At 37.1% G+C, this 15661-nt stretch overlaps 3 protein-coding genes across 15 annotated transcripts; 1 reads left to right on the top strand and 2 right to left on the bottom strand.

The window, feature by feature from the left end:
• Positions 1-1261: 1261 nt before the first annotated feature.
• Positions 1262-3651, bottom strand: LOC107217673 (26S proteasome non-ATPase regulatory subunit 13). The gene is made up of 5 exons (XM_015655295.2): positions 3464-3651; positions 3268-3381; positions 2480-2806; positions 2018-2350; positions 1262-1922 (listed from the first exon to the last, which is right to left on the bottom strand). The coding sequence occupies exons 1-5, from the start codon at positions 3586-3588 to the stop codon at positions 1655-1657; spliced, it is 1167 nt and encodes a 388-aa protein (XP_015510781.1). The 5' UTR covers positions 3589-3651; the 3' UTR covers positions 1262-1654.
• Positions 3652-3740: 89 nt separating this feature from the next.
• Positions 3741-8046, top strand: LOC107217675 (sodium/bile acid cotransporter 7). 7 transcript variants are annotated; one of them, XM_046736545.1, is made up of 6 exons: positions 3741-4054; positions 4880-5046; positions 5306-5532; positions 5776-5919; positions 6069-6318; positions 6401-8046. In XM_046736545.1, the coding sequence occupies exons 2-6, from the start codon at positions 4935-4937 to the stop codon at positions 6643-6645; spliced, it is 978 nt and encodes a 325-aa protein (XP_046592501.1). In that variant the 5' UTR covers positions 3741-4054; positions 4880-4934; the 3' UTR covers positions 6646-8046. The 7 variants fall into 7 exon arrangements, with proteins under 7 accessions (XP_046592501.1, XP_046592500.1, XP_046592502.1 ...); XM_046736544.1 differs by having other exon boundaries at positions 4833-5046; XM_046736546.1 differs by having other exon boundaries at positions 3741-4314; positions 5014-5046.
• Positions 8047-9292: 1246 nt separating this feature from the next.
• Positions 9293-14924, bottom strand: LOC107217670 (RNA-binding protein 27). 7 transcript variants are annotated; one of them, XM_046736533.1, is made up of 10 exons: positions 14736-14924; positions 13478-13596; positions 13000-13288; positions 12724-12888; positions 12251-12612; positions 11920-12168; positions 11119-11646; positions 10184-10968; positions 9735-10025; positions 9293-9664 (listed from the first exon to the last, which is right to left on the bottom strand). In XM_046736533.1, the coding sequence occupies exons 1-10, from the start codon at positions 14792-14794 to the stop codon at positions 9455-9457; spliced, it is 3057 nt and encodes a 1018-aa protein (XP_046592489.1). In that variant the 5' UTR covers positions 14795-14924; the 3' UTR covers positions 9293-9454. The 7 variants fall into 7 exon arrangements, with proteins under 7 accessions (XP_046592489.1, XP_046592493.1, XP_015510776.1 ...); XM_046736537.1 differs by having other exon boundaries at positions 9293-9647; XM_015655290.2 differs by having other exon boundaries at positions 9293-9647; positions 9774-10025.
• Between the last annotated feature and the right edge of the window lie 737 nt (positions 14925-15661).

The following is a 15661-nucleotide window of genomic DNA, read 5'->3' as shown; positions in this document are numbered from 1 at the left end:
CATCTATTTGGCACTGGGGCATGCCTGTAGTGATGCCTGTAGACAGCTAGTGGCATCGGCTGGCAACGCATATCGTGTTTTCGCGGTTTCCGAAATCATCACGGTAGTTTGTCCGGACAAGTCGATAGGCCGACAGACGGTAAGATTTGGTAAAATTAATAAACTTAGCAAGACATGATTGTTGATTTAGGAAGAGTAATAAAAAAGAGATAGTATAGATTTTTTCGGTTAAACATTGAGAATCGGTGGAATCGGTTAATTTCAGGTAGAACTGGAAGTTCCAATTAAACGGGACATGGCAATTTTTGATACCCATCATTTGATTATAAAATCCTGTAAGTTTCCAATTTTTTTATCGATCCGTCTCTGAGATTATCGCAAGAGTTTATCGGACAAACCGAAATATGTCACAAGACTTGTTTTTCGGATCCTAGAAGATCGTAAAACCTAAGCATTCGTTGAAATTAGAAAAAGTGATTTTCGTCTGAAACGAATACTCTTCTGATATCACCTAAGGTAATCAAAAGTAAAAATAGCGGCACATCTCGGCGGAATCCAAACTACGTTGGTAGATGGCGAAAATGAAAAAGAATATACATTAATGCTCAATTTATAAGACGCCAAATAAATAAAAACTAGTTGTTGATGTATTGAATAAAGTTCTGAGTAGAAAAGCTCGTTTATTTTGAGATTGATATCCTGAGGTTAGGGAAGATCAACTATTAGAATAAAGCAGATTTACAGTAGTCCGTGGGACAAAGTCACGCTAAGAGGCTTTTCTTTGATAAATACCGCTAAATGCGTTGTTATGACCATGTTATCACACGTGCGTGAAATGTGAGATGCTGCCGCGCGGCGCTAGAAACAAGTTTCGACCGGTCGAAATTTCAAAAATCCGGACGAGCTACCGAGTCTGAAGTTTGCGGCAAGTGTGATCGTTATTTTACTTATAGGTATGCTCTAAGCTAAATATCTATATCCACAGAAAGCTATGATCTGAAAATGCTAATTTAAAATATTTGACACTACGCTATTATTCTTGATTTTTGCGACATGGCCAACCTACTCATTCGTCAGCTAGGCCCTCTCGACAAAATTTTTCCGAATCGCGATTGAGTCAGTAGTTTCGCTTTTAGGCCGCATATCCGCAGTACATCTATTAAATACTGAATCTAAGTTTGATAATGATTCACTGATACTGTATGTAATACTAAACAGCATAACCAGTACCTAGCAAAAATATGTTATGTGAAAGTCAAAATCATAATGACGAGGTTGAAATTTTATTAGTTCCATCATTCCACATCACGATATTCTTTTCTTTTTTTCGTTAACTTACACATTATTTTATAGTTACTTACATGACACCGCATTCAATCTGTGATTCATTTATAAGGCGTCTGTTAAGCTTGAATTTGGTTCGATAATTATTATACGCCAGTATTAGGTTCCAGTGACCGAAATGAGACATGCAAAAAATATACCTACCTAGGGTAATCCTAAGAAAATATGGTATAACAAAGAAATGCCTTTTGCAATAAGTCAATGAAAAACTCGATTACATACTGCTAAAATTACGCAGTGTGTTTCAACAAATTTCAAATTACTAAACTGCATTGTTTCATTGAACACGGTCCTAGTTTGGGACACAACATTAGAGAGTAAGAATCTCGGATGCCCGAGTTTCAAGAAGACGTTCCATTGAATTGACATCTTTGCACCATCCCTCTAGCCGCTGTACCATTCCAGCTATCTGTCCACGATCCAATACTCGTGGCTGTACCCAAGTCATGTTCACTGTGGCAGCTACCTGATCAATAGCGCCACGAACCAAACCCTGAGCCAATGCTTTCATAACGAGAAGTTCAACTTCGCCAATAGGCAATCGAGTCTCATGTGAGATTTCAGCAAATGTCAGCTGCCTAATAATTAGAATAAGAATTCAAATTAAATGGTGCATGAATAATTCAGTTAAGACTGATTAAAACATAAAATAGGTTTGTATTTATTATTTTACCGATTATTAGCTTGCCGTTTGAACGTCATCTCCATTAGACACAAGAGGGAAATCTTCTGTCTGAGCTTCAATTCCTGTGCAGCTAAATCAGCTACTTTACTCCACTGTGGCTTAGTTTTTTCTAGGGCCGCAATATTCCCAGCATTAAACGCTTGAAGTAGATCTACCAACCAAGCATTGGAGGTACCCTTCAAAGACTCTAATACAGGATGAGCCAAAAGCTCTCCAAGGTTATAAACACCCTCTCCTAGAAGTGCTGCAAGCCCAAGAAAAAAGGCGTGTTGTTCTTGCTCTTGCTTACTTAAGGTGTCAAGGTCAATGCAACCAAGATACCTGTAAATAAAATAAAAAGTTTCAGTTTCCAAAATTGTTTTCAATACGATTAAAATAAATGGCTCAATAATGGATTTGCGTATTCTGGGCCAACAATGTCGACATCGTATCTCAAACTAACACACTCACCTAAGGGCTGTACGATAATATTCCGCGTGTTTTCCTTGTAGTCTATACAGTCTACTTGCGAGGAGATAAAATCTGCCATGTACAGTTGTAATTCCATCGGCATTGTCGAGCATCAACTCGACCTCTTCAATGACCTTCTTTGCTCGGTCCTGATCATTAAGCTTGTCCAGCAAAATCTGTCCACTTAGAACTTTGCACAAAGCAACTGCTTCATTGTTGTTTTTTATTTTTGATTCTGTTTTCTCTAAGAATGTTATAGCCTCTTGCTTATCCGGAAATTGCTGAATTACATGTGCCAAGATTTCAACCAACGATAATGGATTAATCCTGCATAGAATAAAAAAGGAAAATTAAAGCTGCTTTTTTCATGAGGGAATAACGAAGAGTGAATTGATGAATTTTGATATCAATTACCTGTTTTAGTTAATGAAACCAAATTATCACAAGCATTGTAAAATTCACATGGTCATATCAAAAACCGAAATAACTTGCTCTGAACAAGAATAAGAAGTTTAGACATTTGCTTTTTTTACCAACATTATTATTTAAATTTGATGAATAGATTTTAAATAAGATTTTAACTGTACTCTCTTACGATAATACTATGTAGTTCATATTATGTTTCCATCCGATATGTACGTTAATAGAAAAAATAAGGTTATTGATAGTAATGTGGTTGAGGAAAAAGTATGATTAATTAACAATAAAAGTAACGGTATTAACCGATGCCCTAATGTGAGGTTATGTTCCAACCCTGTTGTAACATTGTCAATAATGTTAATACTTACTTATTTTCGAAAGTTGACAAAAAATGATTGTACAGTTGTACAAGATTATCGCCTTTCTGTAGGGCAGGATGTTTTACGAAGGTTTCCAACTTCAACGTGAGCTGATGCCAAAGCCTGCAAGTCACCGGGATGATGGGAGGTTAAAATTATTTCACAACATTCATCGAGGCCATATGAAAAGTTCAGGTTAACATACTTTTTGTTGTATAGTTCTTCCAGCTGCGCCCATTCCGACGATAAGTCCTTATCGGGGACGTTTTGTTTTTGGGATAAATATGATGTGACATCCTTTGTAGTACTCGGAGCAACTGCAGCCGCCATGTTCAACAACAGTGACCCGACAATTCAGAACTGGCGTTAGCGGCGTCAATTCACATAGCACAACTCTAGCAGCTGCCGTCAGTGCGAGGTTCGATTGTAGTCGCATTTCGACTACTGATTTCGATGTAAGGCCGTTGGTCGTTAGTTGCAGACAATTGATCGGAATTTAGAGCAATGCTATACGGGAAGCAAAGCGATTTGAATTAATCGCGAATTTGTAATATATGTAATACGTATGTGCGGTAAATTGTCGTTCACGATGTCATTTATTTCTACTATTTTTCGGCCATACATAGAAAACTCTCACAATTATTTGCCCTGTGGTCCATATTTTTAAATCTGCAGGTAGTATCGGTTGACAGACACTAGTTTATAAAAACGCGTTGAATATTGCCCTTGGGTCGTCTGCTCGATTTAAAACTGTACAACCGGTCATGCGAGTTTGACACTACCTGTATATGACACGGTACACGAGCAGAACCACTCATTGATTTGTTGAAAAATTGTATATTTTTACGTAGGATTTCTCTGGTAGATTACGTACTATCGACTTGGCGTTGCTATTATGCACTCTAATTCATTAACAGCTAATAACAATGATCATTATGATTATTATTAATAATAGGATATTTAATTGTCAATAACATCATGCTTGCAATAACTATTGTATTTACTTACAACTTGCTATTCATAAGTAGTGTGTGTATTATAAAATGAGCATTTCTTGTAAGTAATATAATTGTAAGGTTCTATTAAAAACATCTCGTTGTTATCTTTATTATTTCATTTCATATTCATCCTATTTCCATTTTATTATACACCTTTAGCTATTAGATACTACTGTAGTTTTGCAAAAAAGCTAAAATACTTAAGAAGTTCTGTTTTTTAAAATTTCAACTACATTATTATATGCAAAGCTAGTCTTTACCACAATGACACAAAGCGCATGATTTTCAGCGAACATTAATAGAAGCACTAGTAAATAGAAGTGGATTTGTGAATGACTTATTATATTTATTTTCAGCAGCATCCATCAATAATAATAATTTCAAGTTCATATTTGCATTCAAACAGTGCTATAATTTCTGAGGAACCTAACTATGCTACATACTTGCACAGCTAGTAAGATCTGATAGGCTGGGAATTATAAGGAATGAGAAAAATTAGGGAGTAATCAACTCTCGCATGCTTTTTTTGAATACCATAGTTTTGTGATTTTAATCAATTTTCACATATCCTAGCAGAATGGGATTAAAAAGTTTTGAATCAGAGATAAACTATATATACACAGGGGTCTCAAGAGTTGAACTCAGAACTCTGCGCAAGATATAACACAATATACCATAATGAGTAAATCTGAAAATAGAAACAAACTGGTATTTCGATATGGTTTCTTTGCATTGTTATTAATCTGTATGCTATTAGCATCAGTAAGACCTGACTTTGGAGGTGTAAACGGTAAGTGTTACCACTTGCAGTAATTATTTACGTTGTCAATAGATTAATTTCACTGAACTAGCAGGTTTATGCATACAACTATGTGGAATTTCATACAAATTACAAAGACACAATAAGTGTTTACCGAGAACTGATTATATGCTAGTTTTATAATGCGCCGATCTAGCGTCTGATAGCCATTGCGTTACTTCTATCAATAAACTCATTTACAGATAAAAGAATTCTCAAGTAGGAAATAAAATTGGTGTATTTATTGCAGGGGTAATGAATGGGAACCTGGCGATTTGGTATTTTGCTGTGCCTTTAACTTACTTAGAAGCTGGACTATCCTTCAGTCCACTTTCGCTCTACACAGCGCTAAGTAACGGCTACCTTCAGATTTTCGTGATATGTTTTGTGTATATTTTGATGCCTCTATTGATCAGAGTTGGAACGTGTCTATTAACATACGTTGGGGTCAACATTTGGCTCCTTAAGGGAATGGAGGTAATTTGAGTATACTAAAGGTGGATTCTGATCGATTTAGGGCTTCCCATATCATTTGCTACGCAGATTAAATAGATAGTAGCACATGAAACCAGTGGCCTTGGATCAGTCAAAATATATCTCTGTAGGTGTACATGTGAGACATATCAATCGTTAAAAGACATTCCATTTCGAAGCATATGTACGATCTCCACTTGTTTATGTAAGTTTAAACAATTAGTATATTAAAAAAACTCGTTTCAGGTGTTGTATTGTATGCCACCTCCATTTAGTACAGGTCTTGTACTGAGCCGATTGGCAGATGCAGATCTACCAACGAGTATAGTTACAACATTGACATCATATTTCGTCGGATTATTTCTATCCCCATTCTTGCTGTACATAATGGTGAGATAGTGTGAGCTATTTTGGAAAAGTCAATGATAATCTGCTTGCAGCTCTATCAAAACAGATTAACAGATATAATGAAATATTTTTCATCATCTCTGCTCGCCTTTTGTTAAAGGGATGAAATAAATTCCTTTCTAATGTTTCAGCTGGGTGCATCAACTGCACCTTTTGTTGGCATCAATGTCAGAGAACTATTATTAAGCACCTTGATACCTTTAGGTGTCGGTGGTATTTTACAGCCAGTTACCACTAAGTTGAAAATCTGCGATGGACCTCGAACTGCCTGGGTTCCACAGGGATTACTGTTATTAACTGCATATCACTGGTTCTGTGATGCTCTGTCGGCTGATGCATCATCTCTTCAAGCAGTTGACATACTGCTCTGCATTTTGATCGGTGATCATCTTCTGAAATACTTGAAAACAATTTAATTATCTTATGACATTAATAATATAGTAGTATTGATAATGGATTTCAGCCTGTGTAGAACAACTCATTGTTGCCTGGCTTTGTTGGGTGCTGTGTTCACGTTGGTTATCCCGCAAGATTCTGTTGGCAGCCTTGTTCACGACAACTCACAAGTCTGTTGGACTTGGAGGATGGCTTTTGAGAGGTGCATATCACGGATCAGCTCATGGACCTTCCATTACTTTGCCACTCTCAGTTTTACCAGTTGCACAACTTTTGCTTGGAAGTCTTTTGGCGAACTGGGTCGCACCCTGACGTCCAATGAAAAGTAGAAGATTCGATACAAAGGTGGCTTCCTTTCCGACATTGCAGATCCGTATTATCCCACAACCGCTGCAACCAGTAGCATACGATTTAGTCCCAGGCAGACTCTGATCCTTGCCGAAGAGCAACATGTTTATCAATAATATTATAACTCGTACACAAATAGTTAAAGTTTTCAAGTTCATAGTGTAAAATTAGTCTTGACCAGCTAACAATTGTTTCACTTATAGTGTATTATACCGGAGTATAGTGCGATCAATTGGCAAAGATTAAATTAATGACAAACTTCCGAAAGCCTAAAACCATAACAACAAGAATTGATTATGTATCGTAAGACTTATTCTCTTAGTTCCAAATAATTTTGCATGTACTATTTTTTCGGATATAGAACTTAGTGCGCCAATGTTTAGCATCTTCGGTGTAACAGATTTATAAGTCTTTACAATATAGCCTATTTGTTATGAAGCTTTGCTTCTTCAGTATTTTAACAAAGCTGAATCAGTAAGTCGTCACTGATCCAAGATATCTGTATCTGGAAAAATGAATTTTAGCAAGCTTTAGCATTTTGAGGGCACTTTTACTGAACTTATTTAGGTACTCCTTATTTAACGATCCAATGTATTTTTTTTTTTTGTTTTTTTTTTCTTCAAGACGGATGCAATTCAGTTTTTCGTTAAATTAGCACTTTAGCAAGCAGTAGTCTTGTTAAAATATGTATAATACACACTCATTCACGGGATATTGGTGCAAAATCTGGTATCGCATATCGAAAGTTCTGCGTGAAAGTGAAGTTTCTTCTTGGGGAGAGGACTTGCTAAAATATATATAAAATACATATAAATACATTTGTATTACATCCAAGAGAACTTTACTCCTAAAATGATCATTCCAAAGCAATGGCTTCCTAAAATTCATTTTTGCAGATATAGAAATCTTGAAGGTCATAATTTCTCATAACTGAATGTTATTAGAGGTCAAGTATGTGATTTGGGAAAATGAGTTTATAAAGTTCTCATAAATTTATAGCATGTACAATTTGGACAATGGTGCGAAAATTTATTAATACTACTTATTCCGAAGTCGTGTTCGCAATTCTGAGAATTTTCTAGTTTATATCTTATTATTATATTCTATAAGCGTGAACTAATTATGTACTTAGTGACGATCATTAACCAAGGATCTTTGTAAACTAGATTGTTGAGCGGCAAGTGAAAGCAAAATTTTGTGATATTCTTCTTCAGTGAGTTTCTCTGTGGAGCTATCATAATTGGGGAATGGTGAATTTTGAGGTCCATAAAACCGTGGTTTTACTACTAAGCTATTTGTAAATAAATTATGACACAGAGGTGGGAAATTACCTTTTTCAACATAAATCTCGAAGAAACTGTAAAATCGACCTACAGTATCTGTTTCACAAGATCCTGACTTATAAAGAATTTCAAAGCACTATATACCCTTAGAAGCAAAACTACTTGAAAGTTTAGAATCTTGGAATATACACGATAAATACAGGTATGTTTTAGTAACTAGGTAATGAATCAATAAGGTAAAATATTTAACTTTAGCCGTAAATCTTCTTGTGATATTTTTTGAATTATATAGTTCTAAATTTGAAAAATAAATTATATCTCTGACCTACATTTTATTTATTAGGGGCCGCAGAAAAATTGACCATTTATTTTATTCTCAAAGTCACACATTCAATATTTGTTGTAAAGTGAAATAAGATGCCTGTTAAAAAAGATACGCAGTCATATGATAAATCTACATGTTCAAAACTTATTCAATGTCAAAGATGATTATAGATAAAATTTAACAGTTTTTGACTATTGAGTTTGTAAATTATTTAATGACACTAGAAATGCTCCATAGAGAAGATTCCATAACATTTTGTGAGAAGTCTGATAGTTTTACTGTTAATCGAGAAAAAAATGTACAATTTTATATAAGTTCAGCTTTGACATAGAATAACTTTTTAATGAGAAGATTTATTATATGACTGCGGATCTTTTTTGTAGAGCATTCAATCCTCTAAAAAAATAAGTATTAAGTATTCCGGTATTTTCACGCATTGGTGAATTACAACATTCAGAAATAACAAACGAAATTTTTTCCATGTTAAATGAATGGGAATTGGGAAATTGGGATGAGGAATCTCTAAATATTAATAACAAGGGCTCATATTTTAACAGGCATCTTAGTTGACCTTACTGCAACTATTGAATTTGGCATTTTAAACGAAAAAAAATAGTCATTTTGTTTTTTTAATCAACTTAATATTTACAATATGCTCACCTTTAATCCGTACCTTACCTCAACTACTGTACTAGGTATTTAACATCTCGGAAATAAGACATCACATATGAACACAGACCGCATTACGAAGTCAACCATGAAATATAAATTCAACAAATATTATTAAAGTTCTAATTCATAATGTTGTGACGATGAGCACAGACGAAAGATCCAAGTACATGGTGACTTATCCTCTTGATCACAACTCAAAGCCCCATAACCATTAATGGGGAGGTTAAAGCGAAGAAATTATATGAAATTATAACACCATTTAGAGTTTCCCATACAAAACATAGCGATTTTATTCTACAAATAATGGGATAATTTTGGTTATTTTTTTTTCTGAAAACTCGTGTAGTGGTAGTCTATTTGGGTACGGCTGCGATACAGTAATCATTGATACTGTAATGGTGCACACAGCATATTTAATATAACAAATAGTATAACACTCAATAATGTCTGGAGCCTGATATTTTGTTCATCCAAAACCAAGTCATCGATTACATCAAAACTCTGTCCAGTGATCGTGCGAGTGGTAAACGACACTGATTCTTCCATATAGCCCCACTGTGACTATAGCTAGTATGGACATTGCGTCACAGAGGACATTGACGCTGCTATCGTCTCCAACTGCGAGGCTCTCCATCCTCGTCTTCCTCCTCTTCGTTTTCCTCCAGAAGTAAAGCTTCTGCAGCTCCCTGGAACCCATATTATACTTACTTGAGTTTCAAAAATATTTATCCAGATTGTAGAAAAATCTAACTAAAATTTGACAATAATCTTACATTGTCATCGGAAATGTTCAGATTCGACAAAGTACGCACTTCTAATTCAAGTTCCTCATCTGCTGTTGCTGGGGCTTGTTCTGAACGAGCTGGTTGGGGTATATTGCTATTGGCATTTCCTCCACCTCCGCGATGTAGGTGGTGTCCGGTTACCCAGGTCACAGACAATAATCTGTCCTGAAACGTGCGTCCCTTTACCAGTGCTACTTCTGCCTCTTTTCTTGATTTGAAATTGATGACGATGGAAGGTGTAGCATCATCCACCATTTGATTAACTATTTCACCATATTGCTGAAACAACATGATATATACATTCATTCTATGTCCTTCGGATGACATAAGCTATAAATCGTGCTTCAATTAAAAAAAAAACAAATGACCATCCAAGAAATATTGAACAGATTCTAATACGATGATCTTGCCTTTCATGCAGATCAGATTGCACTCACTTGAAAATGCGCTAAAACTTCCTCCTTCTCCTCACTTTCATATCCAGAAATGAGGAGGCTTGTTGGTCTATGGTCGACAGAAACATGAGCAAAACTACCTCGTCCTCTCCCCCGATAAGATAAAACGTGACTTCCTCGTGTCACCTTCGTTGGCCTAGCGCCTCTTCCCACACCAAGTCCTGCATTCAACCCTAATGCTGCAGCCTGTGCTTTCAACTCATTTAATCTCTTTTGTAATTCACCTGGATCCTGACCCTCTTGTTGAGCAGTCATTAGATCCAATTCAGCATCTAATATTTCTTTTTGAGTTTGTTCCCTGGTTTTTATTTGAGACTTATTCGCTCCCACTTGACCATTGGTGGCCAAATCTTTCCGTAAGCTGTCAATGGATTGCTGCATAGTTTTGATCGTTACCATAATTGCATCTTTTTGGTCTGGATTCTTCTCAGCTCGTTCTATTAAAGATCGAATTTCAACAAGTTGTTTATCAAGTAATTCCTGCTTTCTCTTGCGCAGATCTGCAGTCAGTTTTATAGCTTCCTTCCGTTTTTCCTCCTGTTTCTTTTTTAACGTTTCCTTGGCCGCTAACATTTCTTGAGATTTTTTTATAGCCAATACTTTGTCTTCTCTAGATGGTATGGGAGGTGCTTTTGGTGACACAGGTATCACAGTTGGCGTCACTGGCTCTTCTGTTGCACGACGAGTGGGAACATATTCATTTTCTTCAGTTTTTATCGGTTGGTTAATTGTAGCGCCTAGCCTCTCTTTAACAGATGGACGACTTCCTGCTCCATTTGACAAAAAAATGAAGTGATTATATCTAGACTGTTTTTTGTGGTATTAAATAATTTTTTTCTTCTACGTTTACCAAATGAGGTCAAAGCATCAATAACTTGGAACAAAAAATACTGTGGTAGTAAATGAGAATTATTTACCGTTTTTCTCACCTGGAGGTACGTTTTCAATGGCTCCACTAGTTGAATTATTGTTAACATTGTTGTGCCAAAAGACCTTGATAAATCTATTATTCAAAACTGCTTCTGTACTTCGATAGGCAGCTTTTGCTTCAGATGGTATCTGGAAGGTGACTAATGCCGCCTCAGGGTCACCACCGAAATTTACTTGTATATTAACAATTTTTCCGAAACGTGAAAAGTGATTATTTAACTGAGTAATGTTATTCAAACTGCGTGGAACTTTTTTCAATTCAAGAGAACAATTAGCTGGATTATGTACAACTCGTTGTTTCGGTCCAAGGCGATTGAAGTCAAACGCCTGCTTACGCTTTAATGGATTATTTGGTGTATGTGGCATCTCACTCGGATTTGAATGCGGTATGACAGGTACACTGATAAGTTCACGCTGTCCACGGCCATATATTCCTGGACCTGGTGGCGGATGTCGACCCCATGGCATGCGGGGTTCCATACTTGGAGCATCTGGATTATATTCTGCAAATGCAACTATCATAACTCATTTATTGCATATGCCTTTATATGAAAGCCAGTGGTGTATCTTGCGGTTGTTATCAGGGTGTCCACAGATATTCCGTTCCAAAACGCATTTTCATAACAGTTTACCTTAGAAGTTATAAACCTGGAAATATTCTAGGCATCTAAGAGTCTGTAAACACCCCGAAGACTGCTGGATGATATGAAATCTTCGATATTATCGAACCTCCTTTTCTGTCCTTGGGGAGAGAGCATAGGACAGTAATGAGTCTATTCAATAATTACCCATATTAGAATGATGCTGATTTCGCAGATGCGGTGGCGGTAGACTGGCAAGCGGTAAGTGGGGAGGTGGAGCATTGCCATTTGGTCCTGGAGGAGGTTCAGGTACAGAGGAAACAGGTACCGTGCCTGGGGCTTGAGGTCCGTGAGGCCCAAAATTTAATACACGACTCAAAGCAACGTCCTCCAAAACTACTGGGTCAGTACCATGATCATACGGACAGAGATCTCCTCTCATGCAGTATCCCTTCTCTGAAATAAACATCATTAGGATTCATGAGTTATTAAGTGTCAAGAATTATTTGATTGACGAAACGTAGAAGGTCAAACATACCATCGAAATCTCGACACCGTCTCTTGGGTTGAAGAGTACCAGATTGACTATTTGGTGGATTAGCACCTACAGCTACAACACTTTGGATTGATTGACTGGTGGTAGAAAGTCTCATGTCTACATCTCCGTGATTACTGTCTTGTGTCGGAGTTCCACCACCAGGACTTCCATCCCCTCTCTCTACTCGCGCAGCTTCATTTCTTTCAGATCTATCGACTTTCTTACGATCTGTAGACCGTGATCTAGATCGAGATCTAAGAGGTGTAGGAGATCTGTTTCGGAACCGAGCTCTATGATCACGAGTGTCAGGACCATCGCGAATACGTGAACGTAATGGTGATGTACTGCGGCTTCTTGTGCGCCTACAATTGATATAATATATTTTGGAGATATTAGATTGAATAATTATTTCAATGAGTTGACACGTGAGTAGGAATTTTTCTAGTTATCCAGTAAGTAAAAAATATATTTACCTCCTATCGTGCCTCCTGGTGTTAGGAGGTGGTGATTTGTTTCTCCAAGGACGGCTTCTGTCACGCTCTCTGTCTCGGCGGATGTGTTCTCGGCTCCTAGATCGCCTTCGGTCTCGTTCCCAGGACCGTGACCGCGATCTAGTTCTTGATCTTATCCTTCCGCTTCTTTGTGGAAAAAACGTGAAAATATAGTAATATAGAAATTTCATCACAAAAGGTGTATGAGTATGTTCTAATGTAACAGAATAAAGGCAAATGTATAACTGTGAAGCATACCTGCTTCGCGATCGCTTCTCTTTTTCTTGTACATCTTTCTCAGAGTCAGATTTTCGAGTTTCTCTTTTAATTACTATTGCAGGGGTAGCTCCATTCACTTGAGCCGGTTGTGGAGGGCTACCAGTAGGTGGAGGCGGGGGAATAATAATCTCGACTTGCTTTTCAACAGGAGGTGGTGGGTTTATACTAGGTGGTGTTCCACCACCCTCAGGTGCTCCTTTTGGGGGAGGTAATACGTACTCTTGTGTCTCCAAGGTTTTGAATAAAAGTTCAACGAAATTCTTTGTTTCTGTGAGACAAAACACACATGTTACATTAAATTTTATGAATTGTAGAATGCCTGTGGTAATAAAGCACATCTTTGTTAACTAATCTAACTCAGTGTAAGTAGAAATCCTTTTTTACCAATTTGTATTGAATCATACCCATGGAGCATGAACTTAACTCAAAAAAGAAAAAAATAAGAATGTAAATATACCTTGTTGTAAAAATACATCCAACTGTTCAACCATGCCGCCACGCAACTCTTCCAGTGTTTTGTCTTTCTTGACTAGAGCATAGACATACTTTGCCAGGGCAGCAGGATCTGCATCGCATCTATACAAAGACCGTACATACATTGAACGATATATCTAATATTCATGAAACCCCAAATGCTTGTATGTATCTTAAGTAGCAATAACATTCATACACTAGGCAATTATACAAGCATTAGATTCTCAGCTTGAAATATAATAGGAAATAATCACCTCTATCCTAAGATAGGTGTTAATAAAAATATGATGTGAATCTATGCCTTTTAATTTTGATGAGTTGAAATAATATCTTTAGTTCAAATCTTTAATTGCTTGAATGTTTGTTAATGTCACCATCTTTCATTCGCAATGTCGTAGATTCGTAAATTTGTTACAAGGAACTATTTTCTTATAAATAAGAAACTAAAGTCAACTTGTTCCATTCTATTTTGTGCTAATGCTTTGGGAATGCTAAAATGTGTTACCACATAGGTCCATTAGGGATAATATCTTGTCGTAGTACACGACATATATTTCAGGATATTGTAATATTACTGCATTTAAAAATTTTTATCAAAATCACACCTCATGGTATGGTTTATAGGTGATCTATTTAGCTTAATCACGATACCCATCTCCGGATTAAATGATTACGTGCCAGAACGTTTTTTACAAAGACAATAAAGCAACTAAGTTTGATTACCCAAAAGTAAAGTTGGACAAAATGTCCATTGTATTGTCCATTTGTACTTGGGTATGAAACAGACGATAATGTCAGGATTGCGATAAAAAGCATATTACTGTGGCTTCATCACGATTATAGCACTATAAGGTAGGTGTCAAATTGATGTAGGTTGAATGAGATAAAATTTGGCACACAGTTAGTAGAAGTGAAAACATTAGTAGGAATTTGCAAAATGAGAAGTAAACTCAGCGAAGAGATGTGTGAAAAATTTGTAAGAGATGAGAGAAGTATGCAATTTTGATAGGAGTAACCGATATCATACTCAAGCACAGAAGTTGCTTGATATTTTAAAGGATTATTGAAGAGCAAAACTGCGGTCGCACTAGGGGGTCTCGGGGGTCAGATGGAAGCGCTGGACACAACACATGTAATTATCACCCCTCATACAGGTACGGTGGTATACCACATGTACACTCATCGACGATATCAGTTTCACACACACATAAATCTACAATGAGACAAGCTGGCCTACTTACAGCGGCTCCAGGACAGCAGTGAGCCACGCCTTAAACTGATCAGGGTTCTCTATGATCATTATCGTTAGATGCGCGACGTTAACCACATAGAAATTGCGAAAAAACCACCAAAATTACTCGATTTCTCGGCGGGAATGCGTGCTCTCTTGAGTAGAGATGGTCGCCATTATGAAATCTCGCTACACTACGCATAAACGCTGACACAGATGGCCGACCACACTTGTAAAAATTAATAGATGTCGGTAATGCTTAAAATTCGTTCGCTGCCTGTTGTCTTTTCTCAAAACTATCTTGAGGTGAAATTTTACCAACTCTTCTGAGCATATACTATATTGGAGATAGTTTTGCGTGTACAGAAAGAGTGGCGGAGGAGTAAGAGAAAGAGAGAGAGAGAGAGAGAGAGAGGTAGAAGGTTTAAGACTGAATCTCTCGCGCTCTTCGTCTCATTGGCTTGATACGTTTTTTCTCTCAGCCTGTCCAGACTAAGGGTATGTTCCGATATACACTGCGAGCACTGTTCAGTGCTCTTACTGGGGAGAAATTCGTTCCGTTATAGCCGTGTTCGAAAATTGACCGACAGTACTGTCAGCAATCTTTCATCTCTTTTGCGCTTCCAAGTTCGTGGATAGCTCTGATTCTGTCCTAGGGAATTTTCAGTACTGTCAGTCAATTTACGAACACGGCCATAGACTGAGGGTATGTTCCGATATGCACTGCGAGCACTGCACAGTGCTCTCACTGTAGAAAAATTCGTTCCGATATGGACTGCAGTATACGACCGCAGTACCCTAGGGAAATATATGACGTCATGAATAACCACCATATTTCTACTGCGAACACTGGAGGTTTCGAGGTAAGGTGCTCTCAGTGCTTTGATCACGTGATCAACAGCGTTCAGAAATTTAATAGCTTCCACTATTGATAAT

Source organism: Neodiprion lecontei, chromosome 4 (genome assembly GCF_021901455.1).
Source record: "Neodiprion lecontei isolate iyNeoLeco1 chromosome 4, iyNeoLeco1.1, whole genome shotgun sequence".
Taxonomy (NCBI): domain Eukaryota; kingdom Metazoa; phylum Arthropoda; class Insecta; order Hymenoptera; family Diprionidae; genus Neodiprion; species Neodiprion lecontei.
The sequence above is the reverse complement of the archived record's forward strand: the minus strand, read 5'-3'. Positions and strand labels throughout refer to the sequence as shown.